This window comes from Parambassis ranga, chromosome 20 (assembly GCF_900634625.1).
Source record: "Parambassis ranga chromosome 20, fParRan2.1, whole genome shotgun sequence".
Taxonomy (NCBI): Eukaryota; Metazoa; Chordata; class Actinopteri; family Ambassidae; genus Parambassis; species Parambassis ranga.
The window spans coordinates 8,556,768-8,574,940 of record NC_041040.1 but is presented as its reverse complement, the minus strand read 5'-3'; the positions used below and the strand labels follow the sequence as shown (position 1 = coordinate 8,574,940).

The following is an 18,173-nucleotide window of genomic DNA, read 5'->3' as shown; positions in this document are numbered from 1 at the left end:
TTGATTATAGACAAACGAGGATCACTGTAAAATGCACACGAATGGTGCTTTATTTTGAAAAATGGTACCCGGAAGTAGTTTTATTCTGGCACTATAGCTTGACGTTGGTGATTCCTCTTTATGAGCGTAATGTGAGCACCGTGGCGAGATTCAAGCTGATGTGATTGACCCCTTCGAATATTCGGAAGCTTTTTTTTTTAGCCCGAACAGGTACCTGACTAATCATGATCATAATAACTGCAGGCGCACAGTGTGCATACCTTGGAATTGCATGCGTAACGTTACTATCGTACAGGCTGCGTTTACTGGCACTGACGCTCCGCGGGGGTCTTTGTGATCAGAGGATGGCATATGGCTGGCATTGAAGCGTGTCGATTCTTCTGCAATAGCAGCATGTGTGTGTAGATTATATGTAAAGGCTGGAGGTATTCAGAAACTTAACGATTTCAGTCCATTAGGTGCGCGCGTCAGATGCGCAAAAGCGCATGGCTGATACATAATTTATTTATGACATAAATGTTTTCTGTAGACTGCTTACAGCTTATACAGAATAAGGCAATATATTGTTATTAAATTAATCCTGTGATGATTGTATGTCATGTAAGCTCCAGCAACACACTATATGTATTCTACATTTGTACAGACAGAGTGGGTTGGGCATCAGTCCCAGTTATGCCCATGCCACCTACAATAACTGGCAAGTTTCTCAGACTCATCATCCTCATCACTGCTAATTTTCTGTTTGGCAGCACAGCTAATCAAGTGGTTGCAAAGCAGGAGCAGTCAGATTGTCTCCTGTTTTAGTCTGTGACAGAGAGTCTTGTAGGTTGTATTAACATTATATATATATATATATATATATATATATATATATATATATATATATATATATATATATATATGTGTGTGTGTGTGTGTTATTGTTCAGGCCAGCTGAGCTCCAGTTACCACATGGGAGTGAAGTCATAAGGACATCAAGAGCACACACAGCTGAACGGCTGATGTTCTACATCATGGGGGCAACAGTGTGACTAAATTATGAAAACTGTCAATTAATATTTCATTGAATATGGGAATAGGAAGCATGTGTCATTGCTCTTGACATCAAATAGAAAACTCCTCCTTAGATTAAACTATCTTCATCCAACTAAAACTTAAACTAAACTAAGAGAGCTGATCCCTTTATGTACAAACAGAGCATCATTTGTTTATCTCAAACAGTATATGGTCAACGTTTCTTGTGTCTTGCTCATTTTGACACCATTTTGAGAATGACAGCTGAGTAGGAGCATGCTCGATGATGACAGTAGAGTCATCCAAAAATAGCCGTGGTCAATCACAGCTTGCACGGCTCTGAAAATAGCCACAACGAAATGTGTTAGCTGAGGTCATCTTTACAAAAAAAAACTTAGACCCAAACCAAACTGTCCTTGAACTGATTTTCTTTGTGCAGCTTCAAGTCTATAATCAAAGAAAAGTGCTCAAATTAAAACCATAAAAAATCTCTCAATGGCAGATTTTAATTAATAAAAATGGGACAACAAAGCCTGAACCTGCTCAGAGCTGAAGGGCAGCCTCACCCACAGGCAGATTGAAACAGAGCGTTAAAATGTCAACAGAGGGTTTAACCTAAATCTCCGTGGCAACACAGTTCGCATTGTACTCCATGCTTACTCCAAGTGGAATGACAGTACTTCCCCCCCCTTTGTGCCATAATTACCACTTGGAGTGTGCATTTTGGGTTTCTGTGCTGCATCATTTGTGTTTCCTGTCCTCAGTGTTCTTTCAGCAGAACTTGACTCTTCTGCATCACCAGTGTTGCCCGTACCCTACACCGAGATTAAAATAGATTAATCAGGGATTAGATCATAACATAAGCAGAGGGAGGGTTGTATTGAACGAGTGCATGCATGGGTATTCCACTGACACCTTTTTCTTATCAACATAAATGTAAAGCTACTTAGGAGAAGCTGCACAAATTCTTAAAAATTTCAGTCACTCTTCTCTAAATGTGTATTTATGTTTGCGTTTGTCACCTGTATCGTGTAGTAAAGCCATGCTATGGTGAGGTGTGTCAGCGATGACGGATGTTGAGGCGACCTATGAGGACTTCATCGCTTCTCGACGATCCGGCCGCAGGAATGCCATCCATGACATCCCAGCAGCCCCCGCAGGGCAGGGACCCTCTGACCTGTCAGAAAGCCTGGCACAGCTCAACATCAACAAGTCAGGTGAGAAGCATCATGGGTAATATGAAGTCAGACATAGTTATGTATGAGAATTACATATGTATAATGTGCATTTAACGTCCAGATATGTAAATAGGTAAAGAATTAAGTCACTGGTATAATAGGTACAGTAGTAACTAATGCATTAAACTTTCTGTCTGTCTTTGTCTGTTTGTCAGGTGATGAAGGAGAAGATGCTGAGAACAGCCCGGACTCTCCAGCTAAAGAAGAGGAGACTAAAGCTGAGGGCAGCTGAGTAGCAAGGACCATCAGACATTCAAGGACTCAAACAGACTCTTGGTTTTCTTGATCTCATCCCTGAATGGTATATGCCTCCGACTGGCCACTGTATCTAATGACTATGAAAAGAAACAGCAAAATCCTCTACTGCCACCGTCCCACCATCATCAGGAAGTCATCACTATGGCAACCACAGTGCAGTCTCGGGTACTCTGGTGGGTGCCAAGTTTCTTAAAAATGCCTCCTTTCCTTGCCGCCTTTCCTTTGTGGTTGCTGATATGAGATTAGATGTGAAATATGGTGAATGCAGCGTCGCATCAGCAACCACAGCCAGCCCTGTGGACAGGGGAAAAAAAGAGGCCATCCAGGGTTTTAGGGGCAAGCTTAACGGATACCATAGAATTAAAAGAAAAAAAAAAGTTGTCTTCCCTTCCCCCATCGCCTTGAATCAATCATCACTGATGCGGCTAAAATGAGGGCAGTGACTGGACATTTACTCTTCCTCTGCTCTTCTTGAATCCACGCCTGCACACATGTGCTCCTTCTGTCTGTGCTGACTGTCTCCAGTCTTTTTCTTGTCATGATTTCTTCCTGAGTATTTGTTTACTTTGGGTCATACAGAAATGTGGGAAAAATAACGCTGCATGCCGTTGTGTATTTTTAATATTACATAGATTGGTCAGCTGAAGGCCGCGATCACAGGGAGTACACACAGGAAGACTGATTCACTCTTGACTGTTATGATGACAGACTCTAAGCTATTCTGCTTCTCCTGCTTTCCTCTTGCACTGACCCATAACCTTGACTGAGTAAATATCCATTAACCCTTTTGTGTCCACTGTCAGTCTTCACAGATGCAGCTATTGTGATAATGCATGTCTTCCTCCTTAGAACACAGCATTGTAAAAAAGAAATTTGCTGCCAAGAGTCAATCTGCAGTCTGGTCGTATGTAAATTTATAAAAAGATCTTGGAAATTATTTTCTAACTTTGCCAGGTACTGTATTTAGATAATTACACATATGAAATTACAGTTTTGAAAACAATGCTTTTACCCTCCTATGCTGTGACTGGATGCAGAAGATCTCTTAAGTACAAAAAGTGTCCAAGGTATACTGTTTTCTGACAGTAGATTACGCTGCCATTTATCGCAGGTGTGTGTGTGAGTGTGTGAGGTTTTACTGTAATTTGCTTCTGGTTGGGGATTCAGGCAAATCTTTTTATTTTTTTGCTGATGGGGATTAGAAACATTGCACTACTGACAGTGACACCAGTGTATTACTGTTTATTAGAGGTGTGTTTGTCTGTGTGTGTATTCCTGTCCTGTATTAGAATTTGTTGGGATTGTACAGGCCAGTTAAGTTTTACAGTTTTTGTCGGTCATCCTTTTCATAGTAAAAGAACCATCCCTTTGAGTACTTTAATTGTACACTGCCTTGTGTTGTTACACCAATAATTGATATGCATAAAAAGGACTTTGTTACATCAATGGCATATTTAGAGTGACCCTTTTGCTTCTTTCTTTTTTATAAGAAATGAAATTAAATAGGTCAGGGGCATGTGGACAGTGTGTTACAGGGGTCAGGAATAGCAGTACATTATTATTGAAAGGATTATTTCGATGCATCTTGCTATAGATAATATGATACAGGACACAACCAGCCAACTTATATGTGGCAACTTATATATAACAGCTCCTTTCACAGTTGTTTTGTTGTACTTTTAACAAAACCCTGTAGTCAACAGGACTTTGGTCCCAGGTTAATTTAGATTAGATTACTCACCGAGGAGTCAGATGATACCAGGCACTGTGTGTCAGGATCTACTTCTGTAGAGGTTAAACAACAGATAATAAAATGTAATGTAATTTATGTTAAAAACTTCCTTTAAAACATGTAAATTACCTCTTAAATTAAGACATAGCATTCATGTAATTCATGGCACAACTCAAACTGGATTAAAAAATGTTCCTAGTGAACCAAAGTGTCAGACCGGGATGTCCAGTCACTCCCAATGAATTCCAATGAAAAATCTAAACAGAATGACAAACAAGCATTGAACTTTGGCAAAAAGTTAATTTTACCAAAGCAGTTCCTACCCGTTACTTCCAGTGTTACAAACTATCACACAATCTGAAAGGTGTACACATGCTTTAACTTACTTGGACAACACTAAACTTGCAAGTCCCTGGTTACCTCATGATGATTCTTGGTAGGAGGTTCACCATTTAGAGGCGATGCAAATACTGCCACCTAGTGTTGAGTCACTCACATTGTTCCAGAAAAGACGGTGTAAGCACTATGCAGCTTTTGTTTCTTTATAAATCACTTCATGGTGGTTGTTCTTACACAGAACAAAGTACAAGTCACCAAAATGAGTAGATATTTCCTTTTACTGACTTTCAACTGAAAAACATGAGCACCGGGAAGGAAAAAGCAGTTGTTTCTTCAGTGTTCACTAGCATATTAAATTCATGGCAGGATCAATCAACAGAGATGCTCCATGTAATGAGAGCTATACATCCATGCACAGACGTATACACAAGGCAAAAAAAAAGTCAAACAAATAAAATAAAAATAAATAAAAATGGGTATTTTCTAGGAATAACATACATTAAATACAGACATCTAATCTACAAATATGAGCATGCACTACACATGCCCCACGGACGCACTTCTTTTTGCAAACCTGAACTTGCATGCAAAACATTTTAGATACTTATTTGCAGTTTCTTATAGTTTCATTGTTTTCTCCCACCCTGTTGATTTAAGATGTTTGCATATGAGGTGCTTTGGTTAGTCTCATCTGCCTCTCTACGACATGTCAGTGACACTGAATTTATTAGGTGGTCTCAGTTTGTAAGCATTGAAGAAGGATGTAACTTGATCAGGGAGCTCTGCCAGGACGCTCTGGGCCAGGGCCACACTGCTTCCCTGCAGTTTACAGGAAGGAAAAGTTAAAGCAAATTACCCTTTGAAGCCAATGATATTTAATAATATATTGTTCTCTACTGAATTTATATATATGCACATTTTGTCTGAGCCATACAACAAAGTCTACTGCTTACTTGAACATCTCTGAAAGGCACAAACTGAACGATATCTCGCGAGGCGACATCACCAGTGGGTGAAACCAGCAATCTGTTATCACTGTCAAGGAACTGCATTGCACTGAAGTCTGCACCGCCGACACCCACTATGATTATAGACATGGGCAGACAGGAGGCCTTTACGATTGCAGCACGCGTCAGGTCCATGTCTGTGATCACTCCATCTGTGATGATGAGCAGCACAAAGTATTGCTGCACGTGGACAGAGAAAATGGATCAGACACCGACAAATGTGGAGTATACAAAAACTTAAGAGCACATTAATATTCTCTGACTACTTACGGAGGCTGTATTCTGATGGAGAGCTTGTCTGGCAAAGCAGGCTACGTGGTTGATGATTGGAGAAAAGTTGGTAGGACCCCAGAGCTTTACCTGAGGCAGACACTGCCGGTAGGCATGCACAACACCCTCGATGCCTGCATTTCACATATGCACAATAACAAAGAAGCTCCAGTTTAGTCTTACTGAACAACTTATAACAGCAAAACACAATCTTGTGACAAGCTTAAATGTACCTTCACAGAACGGATGTGATGGATTGAAATTGATTGGAAACTCATGGGAAACCTGTAGGCATGTGTAATAAACTTATACACTCTTGAGACAGTAAAACGTTATTCCTGTCTAGGTACAAAACACACTGCCAGCCAGATCAATGACAAAACATACAAAGAAGAAGAATATATAGAGAGCATAAAGTGCTTTTTTTCCTATCGTTTTGTGTAAGAAAAAGAAGGAAGTTTAAAGATATTGATACAAAAGCTTAAGATAAACCAGAATGAAGCAGTTTGAAATGAAAAAGGTCTTTGGCAGCATTCCCATAGATACCTGACTACTATGATGTGATGTGGCACTGAAACAACAAAAACAACTGAAACAAGTTTTTCATACCTGCCAAGAGGGGGGGACCTGGGCTCCAAACCCAAACACAGGAAACATCTTGGTGCTGCATGGAAGCAGAGTTATCTGTCATTCAAATAGGTCCTAAGGCTACATTTAAGGCAGGATTGTTAAGTTCATACGACACTTGTTAAGCAAGTGTTAATATGGTGTGTAATATGGCTTACTCTAAATAGACCAATAATGAACCACAAACAGTCCCACAACGCACCATATTATATAACACCATATTGGCCTGTCACTCTGGACTGATTGTAACTGACAAATTTTAAACACAGTTTAGATTGCTCATGGCTATTTTGTATATGCCTTATACATTCCTCCGTCTGTCTATCTATATACTGAGTCCCATCAGAGGCAAGTCATCTATACCAGTCTCTATAGTATTTTTGTGGGTAAAACTAGATAAAAGTCTTTCCTTTTATCAAGCCAGTCCTCCACTCTACCAACTGAGCTATCACAGGCTTGCACTTGAGTGACTGAAAAATGTACCTGTCATAGTCCTGGATGACATTTCCTACAGCCCAGATGGCCATCAGGTATTCATTAAAGCCCTCCGGGCTGATATAGTGGAGGGACTGAGGAGTCCTTGGATCCCCATTAGAGCCAGTAAAGTCAATGGCAATCTGTGCCAAGTTCAAAAAGGGATTAAAGGTGATATTCAGCTCCCAAATGTAAAGATACATAACGTAGCACATATCAAGTCCAGAGCAGTTAAATCTATATAGATCACCTCAAACAAAACTGTTATCTTACTTGTTTTTAATTCAGTTACATGTCATGCTGAACACTTCAAAACTTACAGTGAAGTTGATTTGGCAACCCCACATAATAAAATCCAGGAAGCTATATTCCTTCACCACCTGAAAGAGTAAACTTAATATTAACTGTATGCTAAACAGTAGAATAATAGTGATCCAATAATCAGCGAATTTAAAGTGTAATGAAGGTAAAGAAATATCTTAAATTTCCTGTTCTAAATGCTTCCCAATCATTACCTTGCACTGCTTGACACAAATGATGCCAGAGTTTTTATAGTTCTTTTTCTTGAACTTTTTTGGGTTAATGCACTCAAATTCAGCCTGCAGATGAGAATATGTGTCACATTTATGTCAGCAATTTATGAATAGTCAAACCAAACAATTGCACAGAAAACAACAATCCTCACCGGGGAAATGTGTGTTGCCACTTGCAGCTGTGCTAATGTGGTCTCAAAGGTCCCAATAAGGTCATGCGAGCCATTGCTACGATAGTCATAACAATTAACCTGGGGATACAAAAAGAAAGACTTCCTGGAACAGTTACAGGACATTTAGGTTTTGCCACAGCAGCATTTGCAGCAGCAATGTTATCTTGCCTGCTTGCACACACACTGCTAGGTAATGGAGCAAAATAGATATCATCTATATCAGGGGTGGGCAATTATTTTTTTGCAAGGGCCACATAGACTTCCATAAGAAAAGCACAACACATTTTCTTTTCATAAATAATACAGTAATATAAATTGGAGATCTCTGGCACAGTATCTACATTTATAAATATGCTCCTGTTACATTTTCATCTTTGTAAGAGTCTGTGATTTACTGCTCGCTCCTCTGTCCTCACTGTGTGTGTCCATGTCTACTCTGAGTGCACAGCAGCACAGATAGAAGATGTGAAGATATTTTTACAGAAGAAAACCATTAGAAACTAAAACTAAAGTTCTGAAAGTTGGGCAAGAAGTGTGCTTTTTAAGAACAGATGACAATGAAACATTTCAGCTGCAGCACCACAGCAACATCTGGATGCACTGTGGAGTTTCCAGACGCTTTACCATACATTTCAGCATAGTCGCGCAGCATTATTAAAGTGTAGAAAGTGCGACCGTGTCTCTACAAAAAGTAGATGGGCTGATGCAGTACAGCAGCGTGAAAGACGTTACTGGTTATGCTGTGCTCGACAGATGACTTTTGCACTCAAATATTTGTTTAATATTTGAGTGCACGGTCCGTGGGCCGCATTGAAGACGCAAGCGGGCCGGGTCTGGCCCGGGGGCCGTACTTTGCCCAGGTCTGATCTACATCATATCAGATCATATTTAGAACCTTTAATAAATAAACACTAAGAAATGTACAGTAAAACGTAAGTAAGTAAATGTAAACTACTCAGACTCTGTGTTCAGTTAGGAGTAGACAGTAACTACTACAGTAAATTACAATGGTTGCACCTGACATGCACAAATAACATTTTACAGTTAACAATGTAAATGCTGTAAATGCAATGAGGATTAAACGTCCAGACAGACAGGTTGCAAGCAATCCTTTGTTTTAAGTTTGGGAGCATTGAAAGATGAGAAGAAGATGCAATGACCGGATGAATTATTAGTTAGCGAGAGTAGTATGATCAATCAAGCCAGCAAAAACTGCACAAAAACACAAGAGGAAAATCTTCACATCTCTGCGCATTATTTATTGCATGTTTAAGGAAACTGGTTATGTTAATAGGGTTAAGTCCAGGGCAGACAAACAGATACAATCTTTTACCTTTATAGGTTTCTCCACTTCACCTCCACAGAGAGCTCGTAATGAGATTTGAAAGGGTCTCCATGTTGGGTTTAGGTTGTTGTTTATAACCTACATAATTAGTTTACAATATGCCACAGATAAGTAATCATTTTATGGAAGCAGAGTAAGGAATAATTCTGTGTACCTCTGTCCTATGGGCCAGCTGCCATCCAGTGTCTGTCTGCTTGTAGAATTCCAGAAAAGGGTCGGACCACCACAAGTACTGAACAACAATGACCAATCAGTAATTTATTTTTCATCTAAAACCATTTAGTTTCTAATCGTAAAGAAAATCTCTGTGATCTTCAGCACCTTTTTATCCAGCTGACGGGCGGACACTTCAAAGTTTGCCACTCTGGTGTCTGTTATCTCTTCAGCACATATCTATTTGAAAATTTGAACAATTTACAGTTTTCATAGTTTTCATATGACAGAGAAAGAGTCCTTTTGTCTTTTCCAACCCAGAAAGGAGTCCACTCACAGTGATGGTCCCACAACCCGCAGGCCGAGGGTCCTTCAACAACAAAGGTCGGGTCATCTGCCTGTTGGAGACAATCTGGACACAAACATTGGAATCATTAAGAAAAAAAAATTGGAAGGTTCAATTGATGTATTATATAAAGATAAGCTCACCTGGCCCAAGGTGCATTCAAACTCTCCAAGAAAATCATCATCATCCAGGTTATAGGTATTATTGTCAATATCATACACACAAAACTTCAGTCTCTGCACCATCTCAAAATAGTAGTCAATAACAAACTTCTTGGCAAACTTTGGATTCAGGCTGTTCAGGATCATCTCAGTGCGTCCATACTAATTCAGAAAGAGAAAGAAAATATCTAAGATCATGCCCTGTGGCTGAAGCAAAATAATAATAAAAAGACAGGGTCAACAACTCAATACAGACCTCACACCACTGGGATCCTGTGTGGATGTACACAGCACACAGAGGATCAGACTTGGAGAAGATGTCCATGTCCATAAGGTTTTCACAGGAGATGGTAAGCTCCACCTTAGTGGCACAGTGGCTGGCCCCTAGTACTGGGGCTCCACCTGTGGCCATGGCAACTGGATGTACTAAAACAATTATACATATGAGGGAGAAGATGAATGAATACATATATAATACTGCAGATTTTATGGGACTTTTAGTAGTACTAACAAACTCTGCCGTTTACAGACCAAAAATATTCAAATACTGGACTTGTTTTGCAATTAAATAATAATTTTATTAACCCTCGGGCGTCATTGGGGACTTTTTTGTCCATTTGGGTAATTTTTGCCTCTTTACCTGGCCACCATTTTATCTGTGTTGGTGCATATGGCACAATTTTTTGTAACAAAGACTCTCTCTAGACACATTTTAGAATTCCAATTTAAATTTTTCAAATACATCACCAGAACATGGTGAAACAAATTTACTACCCTTTTGTGTCATTAGGGGACAAAAAAGTCCACTTCCAAAAAACTGCTATAAAAAATTAACAGATTAATATTTTTTCTTACTTTTTTCTGCATAAATATGTTAAACAACTTCAGCCCTGCTCAAAACTACCAAACATTAAATCATTTTGAGGAATTTAACCCTTTAAATGCCAGTTTGATTACTTGATGTCACAGTAATTTTTTTATGAAGAAAACACAAAAAATGAGTTATTTTCCACAAAACAAAAGTTAGGTGGCTGAGGCATTATTTTTATATCTGTCATGGATAGGTCAAAGATTAGCCAAAATATTGAGTTTGATGCATTATTAGTTTTTGTGTAGCAGCAGTTTAAAATGGTATTTTCCACTTAGGGCCCATTAACTCCTATTATAATACTACATTTTTTAATATCATAACTATAACAACATATAACCATGCATTTCTTGATGTAAGGGTTTCATTTTTGAAAAAAATAGTTAAATTTGACATTTTTTACTGTTCACCACTAAAATCAGCCATTAACCCATTATATTCCTATGCATAAAATCCTTGTGTTTTGTGGATGTGTTTTGGATTGTGTTCAGTAGGCTGTTTTAAGTGTGTGTGCATGTGTTTGTACACGTGTGTATGTGTCCATGTGTGTGCATACGTGTGTGTGTGTGTGGTGTGTGTGTGTGTGTATGCATGCATCTGTGTGCTGTTTCATGTGTCTTTGCAGTAGTCATTGTTGGTGTTAAAACTTATGTATGTAATGTCTGATGAAGTTACTTCAGTATATACCATCTACAGACATACAAACACTCTTTCAAGTAAACAAAAACATGCCCCCTTCAATGTGTCAAGGTGAAGAAAACATAATTTTGTTTCTGTGACAACCAAGGAGCAAGATGAAGATGGTGTTTCTATGTGGAAGAGGCTCAGGATGAAATGATGCTGCCTGTAACTGCTAGAGAGATTCAGGGAAGTGAAACATCCAGAAAAAGAGGAGTCTGGACGCCAGGACTGCAGCCAGGTGCTGCTGGCTAACTGCTGTTTGTGTTTTCTCCACATTGACCTCCTTGAAGTGCAGTAGGAAGAGGTGGGGGGGCATGTTTTTGTGTACTTCAAAGAGTGCGTTTGTGGCTGTTTGTGACAGTGTACTGCAGAAACTTCATCAGACATTACAAGCTTTACAAGGTCAACATACATACTACAAAAACACATGAAACGGCAAACACACACACATGCACACACACACACATGCACATGCATGCACACACACTTAAAACAGCCTACTAAGTGCAATAACACAACCACAAAAAATGATGAAATCACAAGGATTTCATGCATAGCAATATAATGGGTTCATGGCTGATTTTAGTGCTGAACAGTAGAAAATGTCAAATTTAACTATTTTTTTCAAAAATGGAAGGGGGCATGTTTTTGTTTACTTGAAAGAGTGTCTGTGTATATACTGAAGTAACTTCATCAGACATTACATACATAAGTTTTAACACCAACAATGACTACTGCAAAGACACATGAAACAGCACACAGATGCATGCATACACACACACACACCACACACACACACACGTATGCACACACATGGACACATACACACATGTACAAACACATGCACACACACTTAAAACAGCCTACTGAACACAATCCAAAACACATCCGCAAAACACAAGGATTTTATGCATAGGAATATAATGGGTTAATGGCTGATTTTAGTGGTGAACAGTAGAAAATGTCAAATTTAACTATTTTTTTCAAAAATGAAACCCTTACATCAAGAAATGCATGGTTATATGTTGTTATAGTTATGATATTAAAAAATGTAGTATTATAATAGGAGTTAATGGGCCCTAAGTGGAAAATACCATTTTAAACTGCTGCTACACAAAAACTAATAATGCATCAAACTCAATATTTTGGCTAATCTTTGACCTATCCATGACAGATATAAAAATAATGCCTCAGCCACCTAACTTTTGTTTTGTGGAAAATAACTCATTTTTTGTGTTTTCTTCATAAAAAAATTACTGTGACATCAAGTAATCAAACTGGCATTTAAAGGGTTAAATTCCTCAAAATGATTTAATGTTTGGTAGTTTTGAGCAGGGCTGAAGTTGTTTAACATATTTATGCAGAAAAAAGTAAGAAAAAATATTAATCTGTTAATTTTTTATAGCAGTTTTTTGGAAGAGGACTTTTTTGTCCCCTAATGACACAAAAGGGTAGTAAATTTTAAAACTGCTGCTACACAAAAACTAATAATGCATCAAACTCAATATTTTGGCTAATCTTTGACCTATCCATGACAGATATAAAAATAATGCCTCAGCCACCTAACTTTTGTTTTGTGGAAAATAACTCATTTTTTGTGTTTTTTTCATAAAAAAATGACTGTGACATCAAGTAATCAAACTGGCATTTAAAGGGTTAAATTCCTCAAAATGATTTAATGTTTGGTAGTTTTGAGCAGGGCTGAAGTTGTTTAACATATTTATGCAGAAAAAAGTAAGAAAAAATATTAATCTGTTAATTTTTTATAGCAGTTTTCTGGAAGTGGACTTTTTTGTCCCCTAATGACACAAAAGGGTAGTAAATTAAAGTGACGCCTGAGGGTTAAAGTAATACATAAGAGAGAAAGACTTACTGTCGGTACACTTACACAAGCTAACATTAGTTTTAGCTTTTGGTTAATAGTCTAAATAGCTATAGGCTACAGCAGTTAAGGTGGGTGTGGCAACGCCTGGAGCGATAGAAAAACAACCCAGTGCAATTACATTAAAGTTCACTCACACTTATGTATTTGTAGTTACTGAAAAATTCAATTTTTTTCTGTCGTGGTCGCAACGTTTACCTGACAGGAACAGCTGAACAACCCGTGGCTCGAGTCGACAAACAGCACTGCCCTGCTAACGTTTTCTGGTCGCTTTAGTCGTTCAAATTGCAAATAATTTTCTTTTGTGCTCAGCTTGCGTATAATCACGAGTCTTTTGTCGTATGTCTAACACACCTTTCCTAGCGTTTATGTTTGAATAATACACTGCAGTAACTCTGCTGTAGAAAACTGTTACTGGCGTGATATCGTGGCGGAACTAATGCGAGCTTTGATTGTTTCTTCTCGGCTGCATATGGAAGAGGGACCGATATATCTGAGTCCCATTTAAGAAGGGAATTTTGTAGCAACGCTTAAATGCCAAATAGTGAAGCTAACGTAGTTGTTTAATTAATTTAAAAGGAAGAATATTGCGTGAGACCTAAAATATCATGATCAAGATCTAAAATATCATTTATTGAATACGTTTAACGGTTTTATTTGTGTTCTTGAATGTTTTCTGTTTGCATTTACTTGGCTGCCCCACTTTTATTCTAACGCTCTGGGCTGCCCTGCAGCTTAGCATTATACCGATATTACCAACATTTTAAATGTTCAATTCACACATAATTATTAACCCCAAGGGCCAACTTAAAGGCTCTGGAAGCAACGACGGACAAAAGCACATCATTAAAGCTGCAAGCAGCATTACAGGGTTGAATAATACCCAAAACATAACCCAAATATAATAATAATTTGAAGATAATAATTTAAATAAAATAAACAAAATAGCTCCTACAATCAGTAAACTCAGAAATCTCTGGCTTTGTATCACAGATCGATACGCTTTTAGTTTGATTTTTATGAAGACAACATCCATATTCTTCAAATCAAACCCATGTGAGCTTGTGCTCTGTCAAAGAGAGCTTTTTTTTCCAGACTCGGATTGTTTCAAGCCATCTGTTTTGTGGAAACACTTTGAATATGGCCTATTTTCAGAAGTTATGTTTTTTCACAGTAATTTTTTCACTGATTTTTATTCAGTTGATGATGTGATACAGATAAATACACAGAACAACAGGCAGCGCCTAATCAGTCTCATAGATTTCCACAAAAACTGCCTGTGGCAAAACAGACCACACATGCTCCTTTTTTTTTCACACACATTACTACATGTGTCATAGCTCTTACACTGAGGTTTTTATAATATCCTCAAAAAAGATCACCTCAAACAAAACTATTATCTTACATGTTTTAATTTAGTTACATGTCATGCAGATAGATAGATAGATAGATAGATAGATAGATAGATAGATAGATAGATAGATAGATAGATAGATAGATAGATAGATAGATAGATAGATATTTTATTGATCCCAAAGGAAAAATTCTGGTATCCAATCGCCACATAGGAACAGATAGCATAGCATGAATGTTAGGCGTCTGTGAAACCATGGAATTAAACTTTGTGATGCCCCTCCCACTGTTAAACACAGATTTGTCAGTTTTGTTTTGTTTTTGTCATTTGTCTTCTGTCTCCTTTGTCTGTTTTCCTCCTGCAGCATAGAAACCTAATAACAGCAAATGGTGAGAGCAGCAGCAGAGTCACTGCAGTCAACATAAACAGCAGTACGTCGAAATTATAGTACGAGTACCAGGGCATCTTGTAAGCTTCGGTACGCAGATGAGCAGCCCCTTTGTGGCGCATCACATATTCTACCCAGAAGATGGCCTGATCCATTGGTGCTAATGGCTGATCTCTGTGCAGACGAGACAGTCTTTGCATGTTTTGCCTGTAGCTGTCTTGATGGAGCACTTCCTTAATGCCTTGCTCAAAGCTGTGACCATTAACATCAGCCAACTGAATGATCTTTCCAGCTCCTCGCTCTTGCAAGCGTAGCAGGTTGTCATACTGGTCGAACAACAAAGGTATGCCGAGCACAGGGACCCCATGGTAAATGGCCTCCTGCAGTCCGTTAGTGCCTCCATGAGCTACAAAGACCTTGACCTGAGGATGACCCAGGAGATCTTTCTGCGACATCCAGTCCACTATCCGGGTATTGTTGCCAAGCGTTAAGGGACGCTCACCTTTGTGTCTCCATATCACCTGACAACAAGAAAATATGAATTTACAATTTTGTGCACCAGTGTACAGATCATATAATGATACTGTCATATTTTGCATGACAGACAAAATAGAATAATCTTGAACAAAAATTGAACATTAAAAATTCCAAAAAGCTTTAAATTCTGAAAAGTGAACCACACAGAATCTGTTACCTTCTGAGGCATCTTGGCAAAGACACTGGCAATTGCATCTGCAATGTCTCTAGGCAAAGCATTAACCAAAGTTCCCAGAGACATGATGATGACTCCGTGCTCCCCAGCACTCTGAACAAACTCCTCCAGGTCTGAAGGCAGAGGCTGGGCTTCTTTGCACTGGAATCCTCCGATGTAGATGACATTAGGCATGGTGGGCCGAGGGAAGTCAAACACAAAATTTGATCTGAACAGCCAAATATCTGCATCCTGAAGAAGTGAGATGATGTCACATCCACCCTCGAAATATTTTTCACAGAACACATCATAAATTGGTCCCAGTAAGAATTTCTGCTGGAACAATGTAATACCGTAAAACAATAGATTCTTGACCCTTTGGAGGAAGGTCATTTTGTCGGTTAAGCCTGAGCCCAGCACTGGGATGTAAGAAAGAGGTGAGGGAGCTAAGATAAAGTGTCCGTCTCCACTGGTGATCCAACGTACGTTCAGCACTAAGGGTAGTTTGAGATATTTGGCTAGTAAAACCCCTGACCCCGTGGATGGATCAGTGAGGACCAGGTCATATTGTGAATCTATTAAGCTTTTGACCATATTTTTATTTTCAATGATGTGAGTTATTTTTTCAACCCACAATGAATGGGCCATAGTGATCATGGAAAGGAAATCCTTGGTGAGTTTAAGGAATGTCAGAAAAGAAGCCCCTTCTCTCTGTGTCTAAAAGAATAGAGAAAGACAAAATGATGGAAACTTTTGGTAATAACTCATTCATTTACAAATTAGTATATGACCCAATACTTACCCTTATTGTCTCCTGTATGTACACACGAAGAAAGTCCTCTATACTTTTATCAGTGTCTACTGTAATGGACGTGTAGAGCGTTGACTTTTCTGGTATGTACCAGTTGGTGGAGGCCTTGATCACAGTGAGGTTATGTCCCCTGGCATGAAGTTCTTCCAGAAGGATCTTCATGTTGAGCCAGTGGCTGCCACCCACCGGAACCACCAGGATGTTTCCACCATCACAATGTGATGTGAATGGAATCAGACATAAACTGAGAAAAGCAAACAATCCACACACACAGTGCAGTGACATGGCTCCTAAAATATCAAAGAGAGAAATGTATGGACCTTCATCAGAAAGACACAACATAAAGACGCTGTGTTTGCTGTTTAAAAACATGAAGACATTGTGTTATATCTGAAGCTAAAAATGACTTACTCATGGTAAAGAGATGTAACACTAATGCCAGATGCTCACAAAAACTAAGGATGTCCAACTTAAAGTGAGCTTTAATAAATAGCAGGAAAAATCAAACAAACACAAAAAATACCGTACTAAGAGCAAACAAAAGTGTCCAAAGAAAAACTTAAAACAAACCAAACCAAAGCAGAAGTAGTCCAATGCAACAGGCGAGGTCATCCACAGAGAACATAAAACTCAAAAAAGGCTGGAGAACCACAAAGAACTAAAGGTACAAAAAACAATCGGGCAGGGAATGATCTGAGGGAAGACAAACAGCTTAAATACACAAGTTTAGAGAAGATGATCAGAAACACATTAGGGCGGGGCAGGTAAACAAATGAAACCACCAGGAGCACAAGTAGTCAGTAAAGGCCCACTGGCCAAACAGTCAACAGGGAAAAAGTCCAGGAAAGCAGAGATGCCAAAGACACCAAAGACGAGGGTCAAAAGGGCAATAGACCCCAAAAGCAAGTCGAGGATCGTCAGGGGACCAGGAAATCAGTTGCTGAGGATCCCTGCTAAGCTGGCTATAAATGTACAAAAAACGATCTGTCAGGGAACCATCTGAGAGAAGACAAACAGCATAAATACACAAGGTCAGGGAAGATGATCGGAAGTGAGATACATTAGGGTGGGGCAACGCAGGGAGCACAAGTAGTCACTAAAGGCCCACTCGCCAAACAATAGGGTCAATAGGGAAAAGGTTTAGGAAAGCAGAGACCCAAGACGAGGGTCAAAAGGGCAAGAGACCCCAAAAGCAAGTCGAGGACAGTCAGGGGACCAGGAGCCCAGTGGCAGTGGTGGTAAGCCGGCCAACAGCATCGAAGTCCAGGAGACTCAGGGGGTCAGGCCAGAGGCCAACTACTAAGGGTTCCAATAGGGCTTTGAACCCATCCCCTAATAAAACCTACACAAACAATTCTTCCTTAAAGCAGAGGCAGGTAGAACACTGTGTACTAATAAAGCCACTCAAAACCTGGTTTACAACTCACTTGTGTTTTATTTTTTCTCAGTGGATCTAAACTTTTACAGTAAAATCCTTGGCCATAACACAAAAAGAGCAAGCACTGTATTAGCTAACGTGGGAATATGATGCCTTCAAGAAATATTTAAACCAATGACTTATGAATATACAACTAGTAATAATTAGATATGTAAACAGAACAAAGTGTTTTTACAGTGTGCTTTATCTTTTAAAGCATTTTTAGTACAACATAGTGAAAACAATATCTTATATGCCTGTAATAAAAACACAGATGTATGTGTTGGAGTGATGGGGAGAGAACAGAATCTGGGCTGTTTGGTGGTGCTATAATCCATTCTGTAACATGAGGTGGTACATTGTGGCATGTTGCATCAATTTAAATTACCGGTATATAAACACAATTTGCCA

General features: G+C 39.0%; 3 protein-coding genes across 3 annotated transcripts; 1 reads left to right on the top strand and 2 right to left on the bottom strand.

The window, feature by feature from the left end:
* The first annotated feature begins 131 nt into the window (after positions 1 to 131).
* Positions 132 to 3,764, top strand: pkia (cAMP-dependent protein kinase inhibitor alpha). Its single transcript, XM_028433269.1, has 3 exons — positions 132 to 210; positions 2,050 to 2,231; positions 2,408 to 3,764. The coding sequence occupies exons 2-3, from the start codon at positions 2,081 to 2,083 to the stop codon at positions 2,482 to 2,484; spliced, it is 228 nt and encodes a 75-aa protein (XP_028289070.1). The 5' UTR covers positions 132 to 210; positions 2,050 to 2,080; the 3' UTR covers positions 2,485 to 3,764.
* Positions 3,765 to 4,893: 1,129 nt separating this feature from the next.
* On the bottom strand, positions 4,894 to 13,523 carry LOC114453011 (copine-3-like). Its single transcript, XM_028432619.1, has 16 exons — positions 13,300 to 13,523; positions 9,927 to 10,096; positions 9,653 to 9,832; positions 9,501 to 9,575; positions 9,332 to 9,403; positions 9,165 to 9,242; positions 8,999 to 9,088; positions 7,645 to 7,743; positions 7,475 to 7,558; positions 7,280 to 7,339; positions 6,969 to 7,102; positions 6,468 to 6,522; positions 6,092 to 6,143; positions 5,859 to 5,992; positions 5,535 to 5,768; positions 4,894 to 5,400 (listed from the first exon to the last, which is right to left on the bottom strand). Exons 2-16 carry the CDS (start codon positions 10,080 to 10,082, stop codon positions 5,281 to 5,283), a joined length of 1,623 nt encoding a protein of 540 aa, XP_028288420.1. The 5' UTR covers positions 10,083 to 10,096; positions 13,300 to 13,523; the 3' UTR covers positions 4,894 to 5,280.
* A 1,235-nt stretch (positions 13,524 to 14,758) lies between these two features.
* Positions 14,759 to 16,522, bottom strand: LOC114453578 (UDP-glucuronosyltransferase 2A3-like). Its single transcript, XM_028433530.1, has 3 exons — positions 16,337 to 16,522; positions 15,538 to 16,251; positions 14,759 to 15,364 (listed from the first exon to the last, which is right to left on the bottom strand). Exons 1-3 carry the CDS (start codon positions 16,505 to 16,507, stop codon positions 14,759 to 14,761), a joined length of 1,491 nt encoding a protein of 496 aa, XP_028289331.1. The 5' UTR covers positions 16,508 to 16,522.
* Between the last annotated feature and the right edge of the window lie 1,651 nt (positions 16,523 to 18,173).

Bases quoted from the DNA above. Each gene is read 5' to 3' on its own strand.
- LOC114453578 (XM_028433530.1), bottom strand. From the start codon at position 16,507: ATGAAGATCCTTCTGGAAGAACTTCATGCCAGGGGACATAACCTCACT. The intron at 16,252-16,336 runs GTAAGTATTGGG...CTATTCTTTTAG, and splicing joins ACATACAGGAGACAATAAGG to ACACAGAGAGAAGGGGCTTC. The intron at 15,365-15,537 runs GTAACAGATTCT...TCTTGTTGTCAG, and splicing joins TTGCCAAGATGCCTCAGAAG to GTGATATGGAGACACAAAGG.
- pkia (XM_028433269.1), top strand. From the start codon at position 2,081: ATGACGGATGTTGAGGCGACCTATGAGGACTTCATCGCTTCTCGACGA. The intron at 2,232-2,407 runs GTGAGAAGCATC...TCTGTTTGTCAG, and splicing joins GCTCAACATCAACAAGTCAG to GTGATGAAGGAGAAGATGCT.
- LOC114453011 (XM_028432619.1), bottom strand. From the start codon at position 10,082: ATGGCCACAGGTGGAGCCCCAGTACTAGGGGCCAGCCACTGTGCCACT. The intron at 9,833-9,926 runs GTCTGTATTGAG...TTTCTGAATTAG, and splicing joins CAGGATCCCAGTGGTGTGAG to TATGGACGCACTGAGATGAT. The intron at 9,576-9,652 runs GTGAGCTTATCT...GTTTGTGTCCAG, and splicing joins TTGAATGCACCTTGGGCCAG to ATTGTCTCCAACAGGCAGAT.